Genomic DNA, 23,425 nt, shown 5'->3' with positions numbered 1-23,425 from the left:
CAATTCACAAATGGTGTCCAGGGCACAGCTGGGAGCTGAGGGTGGCCGGTAGCAGGCGGCAACAGTGAGAGACTTATTTCTGGAGAGGGTAATTTTCAAAATTAGTAGTTCGAACTGTTTGGGTATGGACCTGGAAAGTATGACATTACTTTGCAGGCTATCTCTGCAGTAGACTGCAACTCCGCCCCCTTTGGTAGTTCTATCTTGACGGAAGATGTTATAGTTGGGTATGGAAATCTCTGAATTTTTGGTGGCCTTCCTGAGCCAGGATTCAGACACGGCAAGGACATCAGGGTTAGCAGAGTGTGCTAAAGCAGTGAGTAAAACAAACTTAGGGAGGAGGCTTCTGATGTTGACATGCATAAAACCAAGGCTTTTTCGATCACAGAAGTCAACAAATGAGGGTACCTGGGGACATGCAGGGTCTGGGTTTACCTCCACATCACCCGCGGAACAGAGAAGGAGTAGTATGAGGGTGCGGCTAAAGGCTATCAAAACTGGTCGCCTAGAGCGTTGGGGGCAGAGGATAAGAGGAGCAGGTTTCTGGGCATGGTAGAATATATTCAGGGCATAATGCGCAGACAGGGGTATGGTGGGGTGCGGGTACAGCGAAGGTAGGCCCAGGCACTGGGTGATGATGAGACAGGTTGTATCTCTGGACATGCTGGTTGTAATGGGTGAGGTCACCGCATGTGTGGGAGGTGGGACAAAGGAGGTAACAGGGGTATGCAGAGTGGGTCTAGGGGCTCCATTGTGAACTAAAACAATTATAACTAACCTGAACAACAGTATACAAGGCATATTGACATATGAGAGAGACATACAGCGAGGCATACAGTAATCACAGGTGTTGAATTTGGAAAGCTAGCTAAAAACAGTATAGGCGAGGCTAATCCGCTAGCACAACAAACAGCAGGTAAAATGGCGTTGACTAGGCAACGGGGCCGACAGGTAAGACAAACAAGCAGAAAGGAGTACCGTGATTAATGGACAGTCCAGCGTGCGTCAGCTATGTAGCCAAGAGATCAGTGTCCAGGGGGCAGCGGTGGATGGGCAGGGGGCTGGGCTGGCGAGTGTTATCCAGTTTTTTTTTTTAAACTAACAATGACTAACTAGCTTGTAGCTAGTTAGCTGGTTAGCGTCTGGAGGTTCTTGAGTGTGTCATAAAAATAAAAATAAGAGTAAAAGTAACAGCGATTCCGTATCACATTGGGTGAGGCAGGTTTCCGGAAGGTATAAACAAATTAAAAATCAAAAAGAGATAGAAAGTAAATGGGGTCAGAGAGTGATTGGGACGCGGTGGTTCAGACGGTTAGCAGGCCTGTGCTAACAAGCTAACAGTTCGTAGGCCCGAGCTAGACAAGGTAGCAGTTAGCGGACCGGAGCTTGACAAGCTAGCCGTTAGCAGGCCGAATTAGCAAGCAGGGAGATGGCGAGGGCTAGAGAGTAATTACTGTAGACCTCCTACAGGGAGAAGAGGAAACGTAAGTATCACACTCCATCCCCCAGATACTGCAAAATACCTTCCCTCTTCCTTTTCTGTGTTCTCTCTCACTCTTCTGCAGATTAATGAACTTTCTGCCCACGCAAATTCTCTCGCTCGGTCTCTCACTGCTTCTCTCTCTGTCTCTCGGTCTCTCTCTCTCTCTCTCTCTCTCTCTCTCTCTCTCTCTGTCTCTCTCTATCTCTCTCTCTGTCTTTCTCTATCTCTCAATGCTTCTTTCTCGCTCGTTCTCTCTCTCACTCTGCTTCTCTCTGTCTCTGCCTTTCTCTCTCACTGCATCTCACTCTCACTGCTTCTCTCTCTCACTACGTCTCTCTATCGCTCTCTATCTCTCTGCCTCGGGCTTTACTAGCTCCTGTAAAATTGTGCTCTGTTCTCTCACCTCACAGTGTAATCATCCTTGCAGAAGCAGCGCGGGGGAGAGAAGAGACAGGGGGAGGGCGTTGTCTAACTCTGCCACCTCCGGTTCCCTCCATACAGGCAGGCAGACCCGGGGAGGGCAATTAGCTAATAGAATCACCCTGGATGAGACTGAACACTGCAGTTAGTGAGGCCAAGTGCGAGGTGAACAAGGGGTGAGAGGTGAAACAGAGGGAGTGTTTGTGGGCAGCTACACACGCGTACAAACACACACACCCTCAGGTTCAGTAAGCAAAGCATTCTCCACCTTCACAGGCAGACGGTCATTAGTCCACATTAAATGTTCGCTACTTTAATAGTTAATATAAAATAAAAAAATGTTATTTGTCACATACACGTGGTTAGCAGATGTTATTGGTCACATGGTGAGCAGATGTTATTGGTCACATGGTTAGCAGATGTTATTGGTCACATGGTTAGCAGATGTTATTGGTCACATGGTTAGCAGATGTTATTGGTCACATACACATGGCTAGCAGATGTTATTGGTCACATACACATGGCTAGCAGATGTTATTGGTCACATACGCATGGTTAGCAGATGTTATTGGTCACATACACATGGTTAGCAGATGTTATTGGTCACATGGTTAGCAGATGTTATTGGTCACATGGTTAGCAGATGTTATTGGTCACATGGTTAACAGATGTTATTGGTCACAAACATGGTTAGCAGATGTTATTGGTCACATACACATGGTGAGCAGATGTTATTGGTCACATACACATGGTTAACATATGTTATTGGTCACATACACATGGTTAGCAGATGTTATTGGTCACATGGTTAACAGATGTTATTGGTCACAAACATGGTTAGCAGATGTTATTGGTCACATACACATGGTGAGCAGATGTTATTGGTCACATACACATGGTGAGCAGATGTTATTGGTCACATACACATGGTTAACAGATGTCATTGGTCACATGGTTAGCAGATGTTATTGGTCACATACACATGGTTAGCAGATGTTATTGGTCACATGGTTAGCAGATGTTATTGGTCACATACACATGGTGAGCAGATGTTATTGGTCACATGGTTATCAGATGTTATTGGTCACATGGTTAGCAGATGGTATTGGTCACATGGTTAGCAGATGTTATTGGTCACATACACATGGTTACCAGATGTTATTGGTCACATACACATGGTTACCAGATGTTATTGGTCACATACACATGGTTAGCAGATGTTACCTTAATGATTAGCTACTATTACTGTTAGCTACTTTAATGACTAGCTAATATTCCTGTTAGCTACTTTAATGATTAGCTTTAATGATTAGCTAATATTACTGTTAGCTACTTTAATGACTAGCTAATATTACTGTTAGCTACTTTAATGATTAGCTTTAATGATTAGCTAATATTACTGTTAGCTACTTTAATGATTAGCTACTATTACTGTCAACTACTTGAATGGTTAATATTACTGTTAGCTACTTTAATGGTTAATATTACTGTTAGCTACCTTAATGGTAATATTACTGGTCTATTTGCCATGGAGGCAAAGGTACCAGGACCACTGAGAGACGGATTGTGTCCCAAGTAGCCCCTATGGGCCCTCGTCAAAAGGGCTTCACTATATCGGGAATAGGGTGCAATTTGGGACACACTTCCGGAGAGAACAACATCCACCTCTTTACATAAACCCGCTAATAATGAAGGAATGAAGTCAGGAGAGATTAAGTATATTCTTTCTGTGAATGGAATAATAGATACACCAATCAGGACAGTCATAGCAGATGCACCAATCAGGACAGTCATAGCAGATGCACCAATCAGGACAGTCGTAATAGATACACCAATCAGGACGGTCTTAACAGATACACCAATCAGGACGGTCATAGCAGATGCACCAATCAGGACAGTCGTAATCGATTCACCAATCAGGACAGTCGTAATCGATTCACCAATCAGGACAGTCGTAATAGATTCACCAATCAGGACAGTCGTAATAGATTCACCAATCAGGACAGTCGTAGCAGATACACCAATCAGGACATGGGAGAGCAGGGATACCCTGAGAGGACTCCATCTCAGCATCTCCTCTTGTCTCTCGTCTCTCTCTCTCCTCCTCTCTTCCCTCCTCCTCTCTCTCTAATTTGAGAGCTCTCTCTCCTCCTCTCTCTCTAATTTGAGAGCTCGCTCTCCCTCTCTCTCTCCCTCTCTCTCTCCCTCTCTCTCTCCCTCTCTCTCTCTCTCTCCCTCTCTCTCTCCCTCTCTCTCTCCCTCTCCCTCTCTCTCTCTCTCTCTCTCTCTCTCTCCCTCTCTCTCTCTCTCTCCCTCTCTCTCTCCTCCTCTCTTCCCTCCTCCTCTCTCTCCCTCTCTTTCTTCCTTGTCCTTAGTGTCCTTACTCGCCCCTCTGTTTTCTTCCCCATCCTTCTCTCCCCCTCTTTCTCCTCCCCTCTCCCCCTCTCCTCCTTTCCTCTCCTTCTCTTTTCTCCTCCTCCCCTCTCCTTCTCTTTTCTCCTCCTTTCCTCTCCTCCTCTTTTCTCCTCCTTTCCTCTCCTCCTATTTTCTCCTCCTTTCCTCTCCTTCTCTTTTCTCCTCCTCTCCTCTCCTTCTCTTTTCTCCTCCTCTCCTCTCCTTCTCTTTTCTCCTCCTCCCCTCTCCTTCTCTTTTCTCCTCCTCCCCTCTCCTTCTTTCCTCTCCTCCTCTCCTCCTCCCCTCTCTTCCTCTCCTCCTCCCCTCTCCTTCTCTTTTCACCTCCTCCCCTCTCCCCCTCTACTCCTTTCCTCTTCTCCTCCTCTCTTCCTTTAATTTCCTCTCGTCTATCCCTCTCCTCCTCCTCTTTCCTCTCCTCCTCTCCTCCTCTCCTCCTCCCCTCTCTTCCTCTCCTCCTCCCCTGTCCTCCTCTCCTCCTCCCCTCTCCTCTCCTCCTCCCCTCTCCAATCCTCCTTCAGCTCTTAATTGTTTCCATTACATATCAATCTGTTGTAGCTGCAGGGAAGGTTGTCTGTTAAATGTGAGGGCTTTTGTAAAATGATCCATTAGGAGTGACAGGGTTCTAATCAGATCCAATCACCAACTTAGACTGCCACCGTATCTGCTGCATTAGGAAAGCTTCATTTTTCACAGCCTGTTGGTTGGTGCCAACACACAGATACACATAGATACACACAGCCTGTTGGTTGGTGCCAACACACAGCCTGTTGGTTGGTGCCAACACACAGCCTGTTGGTTGGTGCCAACACACAGCCTGTTGGTTGGTGCCAACACACAGCCTGTTGGTTGGTGCCAACACACAGCCTGTTGGTTGGTGCCAACACACAGCCTGTTGGTTGGTGCCAACACACAGCCTGTTGGTTGGTGCCAACACACAGCCTGTTGGTTGGTGCCAACACACAGCCTGTTGGTTGGTGCCAACACACAGATACACACAAGCCTGTTGGTTGGTGCCAACACACAGATACACACAGCCTGTTGGTTGGTGCCAACACACAGATACACACAGCCTGTTGGTTGGTGCCAACACACAGATACACACAGCCTGTTGGTTGGTGCCAACACACAGATACACACAGCCTGTTGGTTGGTGCCAACACACAGATACACACAGCCTGTTGGTTGGTGCCAACACACAGATACACACAGCCTGTTGGTTGGTGCCAACACACAGATACACACAGCCTGTTGGTTGGTGCCAACACACAGATACACACAGCCTGTTGGTTGGTGCCAACACACAGATACACACAGCCTGTTGGTTGGTGCCAACACACAGATACACACAGCCTGTTGGTTGGTGCCAGCACACAGATACACACAGCCTGTTGGTTGGTGCCAACACACAGATACACACAGCCTGTTGGTTGGTGCCAACACACAGATACACACAGCCTGTTGGTTGGTGCCAACACACAGATACACACAGCCTGTTGGTTGGTGCCAACACACAGATACACACAGCCTGTTGGTTGGTGCCAACACACAGATACACACAGCCTGTTGGTTGGTGCCAACACACAGATACACACAGCCTGTTGGTTGGTGCCAACACACAGATACACACAGCCTGTTGGTTGGTGCCAACACACAGATACACACAGCCTGTTGGTTGGTGCCAACACACAGATACACACAGCCTGTTGGTTGGTGCCAACACACAGATACACACAGCCTGTTGGTTGGTGCCAACAGTATTTAGTCATTCATTTCACTGAGGGGCCTCTACAACTGCCCATTCATTTCACTGAGGGGCCTCTACCCCTGCCCATTCGTATCACTGAGGGGGTCTCTACCCCTGCCCATTTGTATCACTGAGGGGCCTCTACCTAAAATGACCTCTATCTGCATTCAGCTGGCCTCACAGGACCTATATCTACATTCAGCTGGCCTCACAGGACCTATATCTACATTCAGCTGGCCTCAAAGCACCTCTATCTACATTAATCTGGCCTCACAGGACATCTATCTACATTCAGCTGGCCTCACAGGACCTATATCTACATTCAGCTGGCCTCACAGGACCTATATCTACATTCAGCTGGCCTCAAAGCACCTCTATCTACATTCAGCTGGCCTCACAGGACCTATATCTACATTCAGCTGGCCTCAAAGCACCTCTATCTACATTCAGCTGGCCTCAAAGCACCTCTATCTACATTCAGCTGGCCTCAAAGCACCTCTACCTACATTCAGCTGGCCTCAAAGTACCTCTATCTACATTCAGCTGGCCTCAAAGTACCTCTATCTACATTCAGCTGGCCTCACAGGACATCTATCTACATTCAGCTGGCCTCACAGGACCTCTATCTACATTCAGCTGGCCTCATTGCATCTCTATCTACATTCAGCTGGCCTCATTGCACCTATATCTACATTCAGCTGGCCTCAAAGCACCTCTATCTACATTCAGCTGGCCTCAAAGCAACTCTATCTACATTCAGCTGGCCTCAAAGCACCTCTATCTACATTCAGCTGGCCTCACAGGACCTATATCTACATTCAGCTGGCCTCAAAGCACCTCTATCTACATTCAGCTGGCCTCAAAGCACCTCTATCTACATTCAGCTGGTCTCAAAGCACCTCTATCTACATTCAGCTGGCCTCATTGCATCTCTATCTACATTCAGCTGGTCTCAAAGCACCTCTATCTACATTCAGCTGGCCTCACAGGACCTATATCTACATTCAGCTGGCCTCAAAGCACCTCTATCTACATTCAGCTGGCCTCACAGGACCTATATCTACATTCAGCTGGCCTCAAAGCACCTCTATCTACATTCAGCTGGCCTCAAAGCACCTCTATCTACATTCAGCTGGCCTCAAAGCACCTCTATCTACATTCAGCTGGCCTCAAAGCACCTCTATCTACATTCAGCTGGCCTCAAAGCACCTCTATCTACATTCAGCTGGTCTCAAAGCACCTCTATCTACATTCAGCTGGCCTCAAAGCACCTCTATCTACATTCAGCTGGCCTCAAAGCACCTCTATCTACATTCAGCTGGCCTCAAAGCACCTCTATCTACATTCAGCTGGCCTCACAGCACCTCTATCTACATTCAGCTGGCCTCAAAGCACCTCTATCTACATTCAGCTGGCCTCAAAGCACCTCTATCTACATTCAGCTGGCCTCATTGCACCTCTATCTACATTCAGCTGGCCTCAAAGCACCTCTATCTACATTCAGATGGCCTCAAAGCACCTCTATCTACATTCAGATGGCCTCAAAGCACCTCTATCTACATTCAGATGGCCTCAAAGCACCTCTATCTACATTCAGCTGGCCTCAAAGCACCTCTATCTACATTCAGCTGGCCTCAAAGCACCTCTATCTACATTCAGCTGGCCTCAAAGCACCTCTATCTACATTCAGCTGGCCTCAAAGCACCTCTATCTACATTCAGCTGGCTTCAAAGCACCTCTATCTACATTCAGCTGGCCTCAAAGCACCTCTATCTACATTCAGCTGGCCTCAAAGCACCTCTATCTACATTCAGAAATAGAACACACACATCCTGTATCTGCGTTCAGAAACACATGACTGCTTCCCAGCGCTGATAAAATGCATGAATTAACATGGTGCGCTGTGCTCGCTTTCCTCTAGCCAGACCATCCACGGCCCCTCCTCGTGGGGGGGGGGGTTCCAAACCAAAATTATTCTGGAAAAAATTGCAACCGGAAAGAAATCCCTCTCCAGATGAATATTGAACTAGCGAGTCCATGTTGTTTGAAGCAGTGGCGTCTCCAGCGGCAGGCAGGGCCTCTGACTAATCCAGCAGAACGTTAAGGTTAGCGGACCGATGGACACGCGGGGCTGGGTCTCAGTGGTTGCTAGCGTTGTGGTACACAGCATGCTGACTAACTGACACACACACACACAACTGACTGACTGGTCAGCTAGCCAAGCATTACTAAGGAAGGTCAGAGTAGGCTGAGAGCAGTTGGTATTGTGTGTGTGTGTGTGTGTGTGTGTGTGTGTGTGTGTGGGGGTAAACCCACTGCTGAGAGAGGCAGAGTACATTAACAATGTGTGAGAGGATACAGACACACACACAGCATGTAAGAGGCTACACGCCGTTTCTCTGTCACGCTCTTCAACTCTCTACACATCTCCTTTTACTAAATAAAGTCAAGTTTGACTCCGAGATAAAAGGCTGGATAGATGTATAGTACAGCTTCACAGCATGGCCAAAATACCACACACACACACATACACACACACACACACACAGAGAGAGCAGGACGACAGAGCCATAACCTCCCCCCTAACCACCCACAGACACACACAAAGCAGATTGACACAGCCTCAGTCAGCCTGTAGACCGTATACTGTAGCCTGTAGATTGTAGACTGTAGGCCGTAGACTGTAGACTGACACAATGGAGAAATCACAGCACCATGCAGATATATACTGTATTTGTTATACACACAGACAAGTGGAGAATCCATGCTGTTAATCCAGCCTTCCAGCTCCGACTGTAGTTGTCTACCTTCTTTACTGTAGTTGAGTCTACTTTCTTGACTGTAGTTGTCTACTTTCTTGACTGTAGTTGAGTCTACTTTCTTGACTGTAGTTGAGTCTACTTTCTTTACTGTAGTTGAGTCTACTTTCTTTACTGTAGTTGAGTCTACTTTCTTTACTGTAGTTGAGTCTGTAGTTGAGTCTACTTTCTTGACTGTAGTTGTCTACTTTCTTTACTGTAGTTGAGTCTACTTTCTTGACTGTAGTTGAGTCTACTTTCTTTACTGTAGTTGAGTCTACTTTCTTTACTGTAGTTGAGTCTACTTTCTTTACTGTAGTTGAGTCTACTTTCTTTACTGTAGTTGAGTCTACTTTCTTGACTGTAGTTGTCTACTTTCTTTACTGTAGTTGAGTCTACTTTCTTGACTGTAGTTGTCTACTTTCTTTACTGTAGTTGAGTCTACTTTCTTGACTGCAGTTGAGTCTACTTTCTTTACTGCAGTTGATTATACTTTACTGCAGTTGTTTAGTTATTTTACTATAGTTGAATCTACGTACTTTACTGCAGTTGAGTTTAATTTAGTTTAGCTCTGTACTTGACTGTAGTTGTCTACTTACTTTACTGTAGTTGAGTCTGCTTACTTGACTGCAGTTGAGTTTAATGTAGTGTAGTTGAGTACTTTACTGCTAGTTAATCTACTTACTTTACTGCAGTTGAATCTACTTATTTCTCTCAAATATTTTGTACAAATATGTTTACATCCCTGTTAGTGAGCATTTCTCCTTTGCCAAGATAATCCATCCCCCTGACATGTGTGGCATATCAAGAAGCTGATTAAACAGCACGATCAATACACAGGTGCACCTTGTGCTGGGGACAATAAGAGGCCACTCTAAAATGTGCACTTTTGTCACACAACACAATACCACAGATGTCTCAAGTTTTGACGGAGCGTGCAATTGGCATGGTGACTGAAGGATTGTCCAGCAGAACTGTTGCCAGAGAATTTAATGTTAATTTCTCTACCATAAACCGCCTCCATCATTTTAGAGAATTTGGCAGTATGTCCAACCGGCATCACAACCCGAGACCACGTGTAACCACCAGCTCAGGACCTCCACACCCGGCTTCTTCACCTACAGGATCGTCTGAGACCAGCCACCTGGACAGCTGATGAAACTCAGGAGTATTTATGTCTGTAATAAAGCCCTTTTGTTGGTGGAAAAATGCCCAGTCATGTGTAATCCATAGATAAGGGTCTAATGAATTCATTTCAATTGACTGATTTCCTTATATGAACTCAAACTCAGTAAAATCTTTGAAATTGGTGCATGTTGTGTTTTATGTTTTTTGTTCAGAATAAATCTAGAGAGGGACATGGAAAAATAGACTATTATAAAAATGGTTGTTTTCAAGTCTGTTTGCCTGTCCGACCTTGGAAACCATGTTTCACTCTTGAATTGCGATCTCCCCTGAAGACTCTACCACCATCTCCCCTGAAGACTCTATCACCATCTCCCCTGAAGACTCTACCACCATCTCCCCTGGAGACTCTACCACCATCTCCCCTGAAGACTCTACCACCATCTCCCCTGAAGACTCTACCACCATTTCCCCTGAAGACTCTACCACCATCTCCCCTGGAGACTCTACAACCACCTCCCCTGGAGACTCTACCTCCACCTCCCCTGGAGACTCTACCACCATCTCCCCAGGATCCTCTACCACCACCTCACCTGAAGACTCTACCACCATCTCCCCAGGATCCTCTACCACCATCTCCCCTGGAGACTCTACCACCATCTCCCCTGGAGACTCTACCACCACCTCCCCTGGAGACTCTACCACCATCTCCCCAGGATCCTCTACCACCATCTCCCCTGGAGACTCTACCACCATCTCCCCAGGATCCTCTACCACCATCTCCCCTGGAGACTCTACCACCATCTCCCCTGGAGACTCTACCACCACCTCCCCTGGAGACTCTACCACCATCTCCCCAGGATCCTCTACCACCACCTCACCTGAAGACTCTACCACCATCTCCCCAGGATCCTCTACCACCATCTCCCCTGGAGACTCTACCACCATCTCAACTCTCTCTTACCTGTGACTGTTTTCATTATAGAGCACTGCTTCTCTGACCTTATTGCTTTTACGCTACAGCATCACAGCAGACACAGCCTCAACACAAATCATGCCACAAGGGCCACTGAAATAAAAATAATGTGAGAATGTGATGAAGCAAGCTGGTGTTGTCTGGACAGACCGTTGAGCTCTCTGGTGAACAGTAACCCTCCAAAGTAAATGGAGGGTTAGAGATGAAGCTACTCCACTCAGGTGGTACTTCTACTCTGTCTCTGCCATGCTGAGAGAGAATCCCAGTCTCCACCCTTCCTACTGTAGACCTATTGTAATCTTTGTGTATTACAAAGCTATATTCAGTAATTCATCTTGTCTTATGTTGACGTCTAGATTCTGAAGGAGTTAGCAGACGAGGCCTGGGACATGGGTAACATTGTCTACACTCTGACAAACAGACGATATGGAGAGAACTGCATCGCGTACGCAGAGAGCCACGACCAGGTAACACAACCAGCCCATCATCACAACTCTTTATTCATTCATTTAACACGGTTCTAGGTCTATCTCTATTGAACCGAACCGCATATGGCACGCTGGAGACAGTGGTTCCATCCTCCGTCTCTCCACTTCCTTTCTGTACTGTCCCTCTAGTCCAGGGGTGGTTAACCCCCTCTTTAACATGATTGGTGTCACACTTTTTCTCCAATCCCTAACAAACACAGCTGGTTTAATCAATCAATCATTCTGAAATGAAGATCGTGATTAGGTGATTATTGGAGTCAGGGGTGTTAGCTGAGGCCTGGTGCAAAACTGTGGCACCTGTCAGGTCCTGGAGGACTGGAGTTGCCCAGTCCTCCAGGGGGCTAGGACAGTTCTATCTCCACATCTACATTAAGGGTTCGGGGGCTAGTACAGTTCTATCTCCACATCTACATTAAGGGTTGGAGCTAGTACAGTTCTATCGCTAGTACAGTTCTATCTCTAGTACAGTTCTATCTCCACATCTACATTAAGGGTTGGGGGGGCTAGGACAGTTCTATCTCCACATCAAGGGTTGGGGGCTAGTACAGTTCTATCTCCACATCTACATTAAGGGTTGGGGGCTAGTACAGTTCTATCTCCACATCTACATTAAGGGTTGGGGGGCTAGGACAGTTCTATCTCCACATCTACATTAAGGGTTGCAGGCTAGTACAGTTCTATCTCCACATCTACATTAAGGATTGGGGGGCTAGGACAGTTCTATCTCCACATCTACATTAAGGGTTGGGGGCTAGGGCAGTTCTATCTCCACATCTACATTAAGGGTTGGGGGCTAGTACAGTTCTAACTCAAGGGTTGGGGGCACATCTCCACATCTACATTAAGGGTTGGGGGCTAGTACAGTTCTATCTCCAGTTCTTCTATCTCCACATCTACATTAAGGGTTGGGGGCTAGGGCAGTTCTATCTCCACATCTACATTAAGGGTTGGGGGTGCTAGTACAGTTCTAACTCCACATCTACATTAAGGGTTGGGGCTAGGACAGTTCTATCTCCACATCTACATTAAGGGTTGGGGGGCTAGTACAGTTCTATCGCTAGTACAGTTCTATCTCTAGTACAGTTCTATCTCCACATCTACATTAAGGGTTGGGGGGGCTAGGACAGTTCTATCTCCACATCAAGGGTTGGGGGCTAGTACAGTTCTATCTCGACATCTACATTAAGGGTTGGGGGCTAGGACAGTTCTATCTCCATCTACATTAAGGTTGGGGGCTAGTACAGTTCTATCTCCACATCTACATTAAGGGTTGGGGGGGCTAGTACAGTTCTATCTCCACATCTACATTAAGGGTTGCAGGCTAGTACAGTTCTATCTCCACATCTACATTAAGGATTGGGGGGCTAGGACAGTTCTATCTCCACATCTACATTAAGGGTTGGGGGCTAGGGCAGTTCTATCTCCACATCTACATTAAGGGTTGGGGGGGCTAGTACAGTTCTAACTCCACATCAAGGGTTGGGGGCTAGGACAGTTATATCTCCACATCTACATTAAGGGTTTGGGGGCTAGTACAGTTCTATCTCCACATCTACATTAAGGGTTGGGGGCTAGGGCAGTTCTATCTCCACATCTACATTAAGGGTTGGGGGGCTAGTACAGTTCTATCTCCACATCTACATTAAGGGTTGGGGGCTAGTACAGTTCTATCTCCACATCTACATTAAGGGTTGGGGGGCTAGGACAGTTCTATCTCCACATCAAGGGTTGGGGGCTACATCTACATTAAGGGTTCGGGGCTAGTACAGTTCTATCTCCACATCTACATTAAGGGTTGGGGGCTAGTACAGTTCTATCGCTAGTACAGTTCTATCTCTAGTACAGTTCTATCTCCACATCTACATTAAGGGTTGGGGGGGCTAGTACAGTTCTATCTCCACATCTACATTAAGGGTTGGGGGCTAGGGCAGTTCTATCTCCACATCTACATTAAGGATTGGGGGCTAGGACAGTTCTATCTCCACTATCTACATTAAGGGTTTGGGGGGCTATCTCTAGTACAGTTCTATCTCCACATCTACATTAAGGGTTGGGGGCTAGGACAGTTCTATCTCTAGACATCTACATTAAGGGTTGGGGGCTAGGACAGTTCTATCTCCACATCTACATTAAGGGTTGGGGGCTAGTACAGTTCTATCTCCACATCTACATTAAGGGTTGGGGGGCTAGTACAGTTCTATCTCCACATCTACATTAAGGGTTGGGGGCTAGTACAGTTCTATCGCTAGTACAGTTCTATCTCTAGTACAGTCTCCACATCTATTAAGGGTTGGGGGCTAGTACAGTTCTATCTCCACATCTACATTAAGGGTTGGGGGCTAGTACAGTTCTATCTCCACATCTACATTAAGGGTTGGGGGGGCTAGGACAGTTCTAACTCCACATCAAGGGTTGGGGGCTAGGACAGTTCTATCTCCACATCTACATTAAGGGTTGGGGGGCTAGTACAGTTCTATCTCCACATCTACATTAAGGGTTGGGGGCTAGGGCAGTTCTATCTCCACATCTACATTAAGGGTTGGGGGGCTAGTACAGTTCTATCTCCACATCTACATTAAGGGTTGGGGGGGCTAGTACAGTTCTATCTCCACATCTACATTAAGGGTTGGGGGCTAGTACAGTTCTATCGCTAGTACAGTTCTATCTCCACATCTACATTAAGGGTTCGGGGGCTAGTACAGTTCTATCTCCACATCTACATTAAGGGTTGGGGGCTAGTACAGTTCTATCGCTAGTACAGTTCTATCTCTAGTACAGTTCTATCTCCACATCTACATTAAGGGTTGGGGGGCTAGGACAGTTCTATCTCCACATCAAGGGTTGGGGGCTAGGACAGTTCTATCTCCACATCTACATTAAGGGTTGGGGGCTAGGACAGTTCTATCTCCACATCTACATTAAGGGTTGGGGGCTAGTACAGTTCTATCTCCACATCTACATTAAGGGTTCGGGGCTAGTACAGTTCTATCTCCACATCTACATTAAGGGTTGGGGGGCTAGGACAGTTCTATCTCCACATCTACATCAAGGGTTGGGGGCTAGGACAGTTCTATCTCCACATCAAGGGTTGGGGGCTAGGACAGTTCTATCTCCACATCTACATTAAGGGTTGGGGGCTAGTACAGTTCTAGTAGTACAGTTCTATCTCCACATCTATCTCCACATCTACATTAAGGGTTGGGGGGCTAGGACAGTTCTATCTCCACATCTACATTAAGGGTTGGGGGCTAGTACAGTTCTATCTCCACATCTACATTAAGGGTTGGGGGGCTAGGACAGTTCTATCTCCACATCTACATTAAGGGTTGGGGGCTAGTACAGTTCTATCTCCACATCTACATTAAGGGTTGGGGGCTAGGACAGTTCTATCTCCACATCAAGGGTTGGGGGCTCTATCTCCACATCTACATTAAGGGTTGGGGGCTAGTACAGTTCTATCGCTAGTACAGTTCTATCTCTAGTACAGTTCTATCTCCACATCTACATTAAGGGTTGGGGGGCTAGGACAGTTCTATCTCCACATCTACATTAAGGGTTGGGGGGCTAGTACAGTTCTATCGCTAGTACAGTTCTATCTCTAGTACAGTTCTATCTCCACATCTACATTAAGGGTTGGGGGGCTAGGACAGTTCTATCTCCACATCTACATTAAGGGTTGGGGGGCTAGGACAGTTCTATCTCCACATCTACATTAAGGGTTGGGGGGCTAGGACAGTTCTATCTCCACATCTACATTAAGGGTTGGGGGGGCTAGGACAGTTCTATCTCCACATCTACATTAAGGGTTGGGGGCTAGGACAGTTCTATCTCCACATCTACATTAAGGGTTGGGGGGGCTAGGACAGTTCTATCTCCACATCTACATTAAGGGTTGGGGGGCTAGGACAGTTCTATCTCCACATCTACATTAAGGGTTGGGGGCTAGGACAGTTTTTTTTTTTTTTTTTTACCTTTATTTAACCAGGCAAGTCAGTTAAGAACACATTCTTATTTTCAATGACGGCCTGGGAACAGTGGGTTAACTGCCTGTTCAGGGGCAGGAAGACAGATTTGTACCTTGTCAGCTCGGGGTTTGAACACGCAACCTTCCGGTTACTAGTCCAACGCTCTAACCACTAGGCTACGCTGCCGCCCCTAGATTCTATCTCCACATCAAGGGTTGGGGGGGCTAGTACAGTTCTATCGCTAGTACAGTTCTATCGCTAGTACAGTTCTATCTCTAGTACAGTTCTATCTCCACATCTACATTAAGGGTTGGGGGGCTAGGACAGTTCTATCGCTAGTACAGTTCTATCTCTAGTACAGTTCTATCTCCACATCTACATTAAGGGTTGGGGGGCTAGGACAGTTCTATCGCTAGTACAGTTCTATCTCCACATCTACATTAAGGGTTGGGGGGCTAGGACAGTTCTATCGCAAGTACAGTTCTATCTCTAGTACAGTTCTATCTCCACATCTACATTAAGGGTTGGGGGGCTAGTACAGTTCTATCGCTAGTACAGTTCTATCTCTAGTACAGTTCTATCTCCACATCTACATTAAGGGTTGGGGGGCTAGGACAGTTCTATCTCCACATCTACATGAAGTAAGGGTTGGGGGCTAGTACAGTTCTATCTCCACATCTACATTAAGGGTTGGGGGCTAGTACAGTTCTATCTCCACATCTACATGAAGTAAGGGTTGGGGGCTAGTACAGTTCTATCTCCACATCTACATTAAGGGTTGGGGGCTAGTACAGTTCTATCTCTACATCTACATTAAGGGTTGGGGGGCTAGTACAGTTCTATCTCCACATCTACATTCAGGATTGGGGGGCTAGTACAGTTATATCTCCACATCTACATTAAGGGTTGGGGTGCTAGTACAGTTCTATCTGCATTTTTGTCCACATTGAGTTCCTTACATGGCCTTGTTCTGTTCAATGTGCTCTACCTAATAAAGTCCTGTAAATGACACCGTTCAAACCATTGGTTTAAAGCCAATTCATATCCGAATGATGTGTTTGTAGATAGAGCCTTTATAGTCCCAAGCTCTCGATTTGTAACTGTGTTTGTCAATAAAACGTGCATGTACCTCCTAATAGGCATATGTGTCTAGTTCGTGGTAGGTGATAAGTCCCTGTCCTTCTGGTTAATGGATAAAGAGATGTACACCAACATGAGTTCTCCTATCTGTTTTTCGATCTCTCTCTCTGCACTATGGGAGGCAAAAGTATGTGGACACACCTGCAAATTAGTGTATTCTGCTATTTCAGCCACACTCCTTGTCGACGGGTGTATAAAATCGAGCACTCCTCCATGCAATCTCCATAGACAAACATTGGCAGTAGAATGGCCTTACTGAAAAGCTCAGTGACTTTCAATGTGGCACTGCCATAGGATGCCACCTTTTCAACAAGTCAGTTCGCCAAATTGCAGCCCTGATAGAGCTGCCCCGGTCAACTGTAAGTGCTGTTATTGTGAAGTGGAAACATCTAAGAGCAACAACGGCTCAGCCCCGAAGTGGTAGGCCACACAATCTCACGGAACGGGACCGTCGAGTGCTGAAGCATTTAGCGCAAAAAAATAATCTGTCCTCGGTTGCAACACTCACTACCGAGTTTCAAACTGCCTCTGGAAGCAATGTCAGCGCGATAACTGTTAGTTGGGAGCTTCATGAAATGGGTTTCCATGGCCGAGCAACCGCACACAAGCCTAAGATCACCAAGCATCGGCTGGAGTGGTGTAAAGCTCGCCGACATTGGACTCTGGAGCAGTGGAAACGCGTTCTCTGGAGTGATGAACCACGCTTCACCAACTGGCAGTCCGACTGACCAATCTGGGGTTTGGCGGATGCCAGGAGAACAGTACCTACCTGAATGCGTAGTGCCAACTGTAAAGTTTGGTGGATGAGGAACTGTGGTCTGGGGCTGTTTTTAATGGTTCGGTCCCTTAGTTCCAGTGAAGGGAAATCTTAACGCTACAGCATACATTGACATTCTAGAAAATTCTGTGCTTCCAACTTTGTAGCAACAGTTCGGGGAAGGCCCTTCCCTGTTTCAGCATGACAATGCCACTGTGCACAAAGCAATGTTCGTACAGAAATGGTTTGTTGAGATCAGTGTGGAAGAACTTGACTGGCTTGCTCAGAGCCCTGACCTCAACCGGCTGGATGTGATACAGCCTGGATTCGAACCAGGGACTGTAGTGACACCTCTTGCACTGACAATGCAGTGCCTTAGACCGCTGCACCACTCGGGAGCACTGTTACCAACCGTTAGTAAAGTTTTGGGGAAAATTGTGTTTGACCAGATACAATGCTATTTTACAGTAAACAAATTTACAACAAACTTTCAGCTTCTAGGGAAGGACATTCAACAAGCACAGCACTTACACAAATGACTGATGATTGGCTGAGAGAAATTGATGATTAAAAGATTATAGGGGCTGGTTTGTTAGACTTCAGTGTGTCTTTTGACATTATCGATCATAGTCTGCTGCTGGGAAAACATTTGTTTAATGGCTTTACACCCCCTGCTATATTGTGGATAAAGAGTGACCTGTCTAACAGAACACAGAGGGTGTTATGGCTTTACACCCCCTGCTATAATGTGGGTAAAGAGTTACCTGTCTAACAGAATACAGAGGGTGTTATGGCTTTACACCCCCTGCTATATTGTGGATAAAGAGTTACCTGTCTAACAGAACACAGAGGGTGTTCTCTAATGGAAGCCTATCCAACATAATCCATGTAGAGTCAGGAATTCCCCATGGCAGCTGTGTTTTCAATCTTTACTAACGACAGGCCACTGGCTTTAAATAAAGACAGTGTGTCTATGTATGCGGATAACTCAACACTATACACATCAACTACTACAGCGACTGAAATGACTGAAACACTTAACAGAGAGCTGCAGTTAGTTTTATAATGGGTGGCAAGGAATAAATTAGTCCTAAATATTTCAAAAACTAAAATCTATGTATTTAGGACAAATCATTCACTTAAACTGAACTAAATGTTGTAATAAATAATGTTGAAATTGAGCAAGTTGAGATGACTAAACAGCCCTAGTTTCTACCTTCTTAACAACACTATCAACAAGGCAGGTCCTACAGGCCCTAGTTTCTGCCTTCTTAACAACACTATGAACAAGGCAGGTCCTACAGGCCCTAGTTTCTACCTTCTTAACAACACTATGAACAAGGCAGGTCCTACAGGCCCTAGTTTCTACCTTCTTAACAACACTATCAACAAGGCAGATCCTACAGGCCCTAGTTTCTACCTTCTTCACAACACTATCATCAAGACAGGTCCTACAGGCCCTAGTTTCTACCTTCTTAACAACACTATGAACAAGGCAGGTCCTACAGGCCCTAGTTTCTACCTTCTTAACAACACTATGAACAAGGCAGGTCCTACAGGCCCTAGTTTCTACCTTCTTAACAACACTATGAACAAGGCAGGTCCTACAGGCCCTAGTTTCTACCTTCTTAACAACACTATCAACAAGGCAGGTCCTACAGGCCCTAGTTTCTACCTTCTTCACAACACTATCATCAAGGCAGGTCCTACAGGCCCTAGTTTCTACCTTCTTAACAACACTATGAACAAGGCAGGTCCTACAGGCCCTAGTTTCTACCTTCTTCACAACACTGTCAGCAAGACAGGTCCTACAGACTAGTTTTGTTGCACCTGGACTACTGTTCAGTCGTGTGGTCAGGTGCCACAAAAAGGGACTCGGGAAAATTGCAATTGGCTCAGAACAGGGCAGCACAGCTGGCCCTTGGATGTACACAGAGAGCTAACATTAATAATATGCATGTCAATCTCTCCTGGTTGAAAGTGGAGGAGAGAATGATTTCATCACTAATTGTGTTTGTGAGAGGTTTTGACATGTTGAATGAACCGAGCTGTCTGTTTGAACTACTGGTACACAGCTCGGACACCCATGCATAAACCCACAAGACATGCCACCAGAAGTCTCTTCACAGTCCCCAAGTCCAGAACAGACAATGGGAGGTGCACAGTACTACATAGAGCCATGACTACATGGAACTCTATTCCACATCAGGAATAGGGTCAAGATGCAAGCAGTAGAATCAGATTTTAAAAAACAGATACAAATACAGTGGGGACAGTGAAGAGAAACACACAGGCGCAGACACATGCATACACGTACACATGATAACATACTGACTATACACACTCGTGTACACGTGTATTTTGTGTTGTAGATATGTGGTAGTGGAGTATGGGCCTGAGGGAACACACTTAGTGTGTTGTGAATTCTGTAATGAATGTTTTGCGATTGTATAACTGCCTGAATTCCTCCGGACCCCAGGAAGGTTAGCTGGCAGACGATTTATGAGGATCCATCATAAATACAAAATACATCATTTTGGCCGTGTGTGTATCTCTCGCTCTCTACATCTCTCTCAATTCAATTCAAAGGGCTTTATTGGCAAGGGAGACATATGTTGACATTAAAAAAGCAAGTGAAATAGATCATAAACGAAAGTTAAATAAATATTACACTCACAAATGGGGTTTCTCTCTCCATCTCTCTCTCTCCATCTCTCTCTCTCTCATCTCTCTGTCTTCATCTATCTCTCCGTCTCTCTCTTTCCATCTCTCTCTCCATCTGTCTCTCCATCTCTCTCTCTTCATCTCTCTCTCTTCATTTCTCTCGCTACATCTCTGTCTCTAGTCTCTGGTAGGTGATAAGTCCCTGGCCTTCTGGCTGATGGATAAAGAGATGTACACCAACATGAGTTCCCTGATCCCCATGACTCCCGTCATCGACCGAGGCATCCAGCTACATAAGATGATCCGCCTCCTCACACACGCTCTGGGGGGAGAGGGCTACCTCAACTTCATGGGTGAGTTGGGGAGAGGGCTACCTCGACTTCATGGGTGAGTTGGGGAGAGGGCTACCTCGACTTCATGGGTGAGTTGGGGAGAGGGCTACCTCAACTTCATGGGTGAGTTGGGGAGAGGGCTACCTCAACTTCATGGGTGAGTCAGGGGGGAGAGGGCTACCTCAACTTCATGGGTGAGTCAGGGGGGAGAGGGCTACCTCAACTTCATGGGTGAGTTGGGGAGAGGGCTACCTCAACTTCATGGGTGAGTTGGGGAGAGGGCTACCTCAACTTCATGGGTGAGTCAGGGGGGAGAGGGCTACCTCAACTTCATGGGTGAGTTGGGGAGAGGGCTACCTCAACTTCATGGGTGAGTTGGGGAGAGGGCTACCTCAACTTCAAGGGTGAGTCAGGAGGGAGAGGGCTACCTCAACTTCATGGGTGAGTCAGGGGGGAAGAGGACTAACTCAACTTCATGGGTGAGTTGGGGGAGAGGGGAGTACCTCAACTTCATGGGTGAGTGGGGGGAGAGGGGAGTACCTCAACTACATGGGTGAGTTGGGGGGGAGAGGGGAGTACCTCAACTTCATGGGGGAGAGGGGAGTACCTCAACTTCATGTGTGAGTTGGGGGGAGTACCTCAACTTCATGTGTGAGTTGGGGGGAGTACCTCAACTCCATGTGTGAGTTGAGGGGAGTACCTCAACTCCATGTGTGAGTTGAGGGGAGTATGTGTTCAGTTGGACCAATCAGAAGAGCGCTGTTATACCAATCGGAAGAGTGTTTGGTTGGGCCAATCGGAAGAGTGCGCGGTTGGGCCAATCGGAAGAGTGCGCGGTTGGGCCAATCGGAAGAGTGCGCGGTTGGGCCAATCGGAAGAGTGCGCGGTTGGGCCAATCGGAAGAGTGCGCGGTTGGGCCAATCGGAAGAGTGCGCGGTTGGGCCAATCGTATTAAGCTGATAGTAAGAAGTCATTGACATGTGCGACACATTTTGATTGAGAAATAACATTTATTGTTGTTAATATTACGTTGATTTGAACAGGGACAATGTACAACAAAACATCATTCTCAGGACACTTGAGAAAAAATGTACCAGATTTAGACAACTAATTTCCATCTACATTCCCTGGGCAGGTTTACATATAAACAAGAAAAACAATATATACGAACAGACAACATACAAACATTAACTAAATGTAATGGCAGAATTGTAATTTAAAAAATTAGCTGAGCTAAGAAAACAAACAGCAACAAGAAAGGTTCCCAGTATGTAACCCTGTAGACTGCTCTCCAGTATGTAACCCTGTAGACTGCTCTCCAGTATGTAACCCTGTAGACTGCTCTCCAGTATGTAACCCTGTAGACTGCTCTCCAGTATGTAACCCTGTAGACTGCTCTCCAGTATGTAACCCTGTAGACTGCTCTCCAGTATGTAACCCTGTAGACTGCTCTCCAGTATGTAACCCTGTAGACTGCTCTCCAGTATGTAACCCTGTAGACTGCTCTCCAGTATGTAACCCTGTAGACTGCTCCATGGTATGTAACCCTGTAGACTGCTCTCCAGTATGTAACCCTGTAGACTGCTCTCCAGTATGTAACCCTGTAGACTGCTCTCCGGTATGTAACCCTGTAGACTGCTCTCCAGTATGTAACCCTGTAGACTGCTCTCCTGTATGTAACCCTGTAGACTGCTCTCCAGTATGTAACCCTGTAGACTGCTCTCCAGTATGTAACCCTGTAGACTGCTCTCCAGTATGTAACCCTGTAGACTGCTCTCCAGTATGTAACCCTGTAGACTGCTCTCCAGTATGTAACCCTGTAGACTGCTCTCCAGTATGTAACCCTGTAGACTGCTCTCCAGTATGTAACCCTGTAGACTGCTCTCCAGTATGTAACCCTGTAGACTGCTCTCCAGTATGTAACCCTGTAGACTGCTCTCCAGTATGTAACCCTGTAGACTGCTCTCCAGTATGTAACCCTGTAGACTGCTCCCCGGTATGTAACCCTGTAGACTGCTCTCCAGTATGTAACCCTGTAGACTGCTCTCCGGTATGTAACCCTGTAGACTGCTCTCCAGTATGTAACCCTGTAGACTGCTCTCCAGTATGTAACCCTGTAGACTGCTCCAGTATGTAACCCTGTAGACTGCTCTCCAGTATGTAACCCTGTAGACTGCTCCATGGTATGTAACCCTGTAGACTGCTCCATGGTATGTAACCCTGTAGACTGCTCTCCAGTATGTAACCCTGTAGACTGCTCTCCTGTATGTAACCCTGTAGACTGCTATCCAGTATGTAACCCTGTAGACTGCTCTCCAGTATGTAACCCTGTAGACTGCTCCCAGTATAACCCTGTAGACTGCTCTCCTCTGTAACCCTGTAGACTGCTCCCAATGTAACCCTGAATAGACTGCTTCCATGGTATGTAACCCTGTAGACTGCTCTCCAGTATGTAACCCTGTAGACTGCTCTCCAGTATGTAACCCTGTAGACTGCTCTCCAGTATGTAACCCTGTAGACTGCTCTCCAGTATGTAACCCTGTAGACTGCTCTCCAGTATGTAACCCTGTAGAAGCTCTCCAGGAACTGCTCTCCAATTGTATGTAACCCTGTAGACTGCTCTCCAGTATGTAACCCTGTAGACTGCTCTCCAGTATGTAACCCTGTAGACTGCTCTCCAGTATGTAACCCTGTAGACTGCTCTCCAGTATGTAACCCTGTAGACTGCTCTCCAGTATGTAACCCTGTAGACTGCTCTCCAGTATGTAACCCTGTAGACTGCTCTCAGTATGTAACCCTGTAGACTGCTCTCCAGTATGTAACCCTGTAGACTGCTCTCCAGTATGTAACCCTGTAGACTGCTCTCAGTATGTAACCCTGTAGACTGCTCTCCAGTATGTAACCCTGTAGACTGCTCTCCAGTATGTAACCCTGTAGACTGCTCTCCAGTATGTAACCCTGTAGACTGCTCTCCAGTATGTAACCCTGTAGACTGCTCTCCTGTATGTAACCCTGTAGACTGCTCTCCAGTATGTAACCCTGTAGACTGCTCTCCAGTATGTAACCCTGTAGACTGCTCTCCAGTATGTAACCCTGTAGACTGCTCTCCAGTATGTAA

At 46.5% G+C, this 23,425-nt stretch overlaps 1 protein-coding gene across 1 annotated transcript in view; it reads left to right on the top strand.

The window, feature by feature from the left end:
* Positions 1-23,425, top strand: part of LOC115120576 (1,4-alpha-glucan-branching enzyme-like) — a 234,388-nt gene that overhangs the window by 208,982 nt on the left and 1,981 nt on the right. Inside the window, exons 11-12 of the mRNA XM_065024960.1 lie at positions 11,318-11,428; positions 20,157-20,328. Of these exons, the coding sequence (XP_064881032.1) occupies positions 11,318-11,428; positions 20,157-20,328 (283 nt within the window). The remainder of the gene's footprint in view (positions 1-11,317; positions 11,429-20,156; positions 20,329-23,425) is intronic.

This window comes from Oncorhynchus nerka, linkage group LG11 (assembly GCF_034236695.1).
Source record: "Oncorhynchus nerka isolate Pitt River linkage group LG11, Oner_Uvic_2.0, whole genome shotgun sequence".
Taxonomy (NCBI): Eukaryota; Metazoa; Chordata; class Actinopteri; order Salmoniformes; family Salmonidae; genus Oncorhynchus; species Oncorhynchus nerka.
Note: the sequence above shows the minus strand (reverse complement) of the source record. Positions and strands in the feature narration are given on the sequence as shown.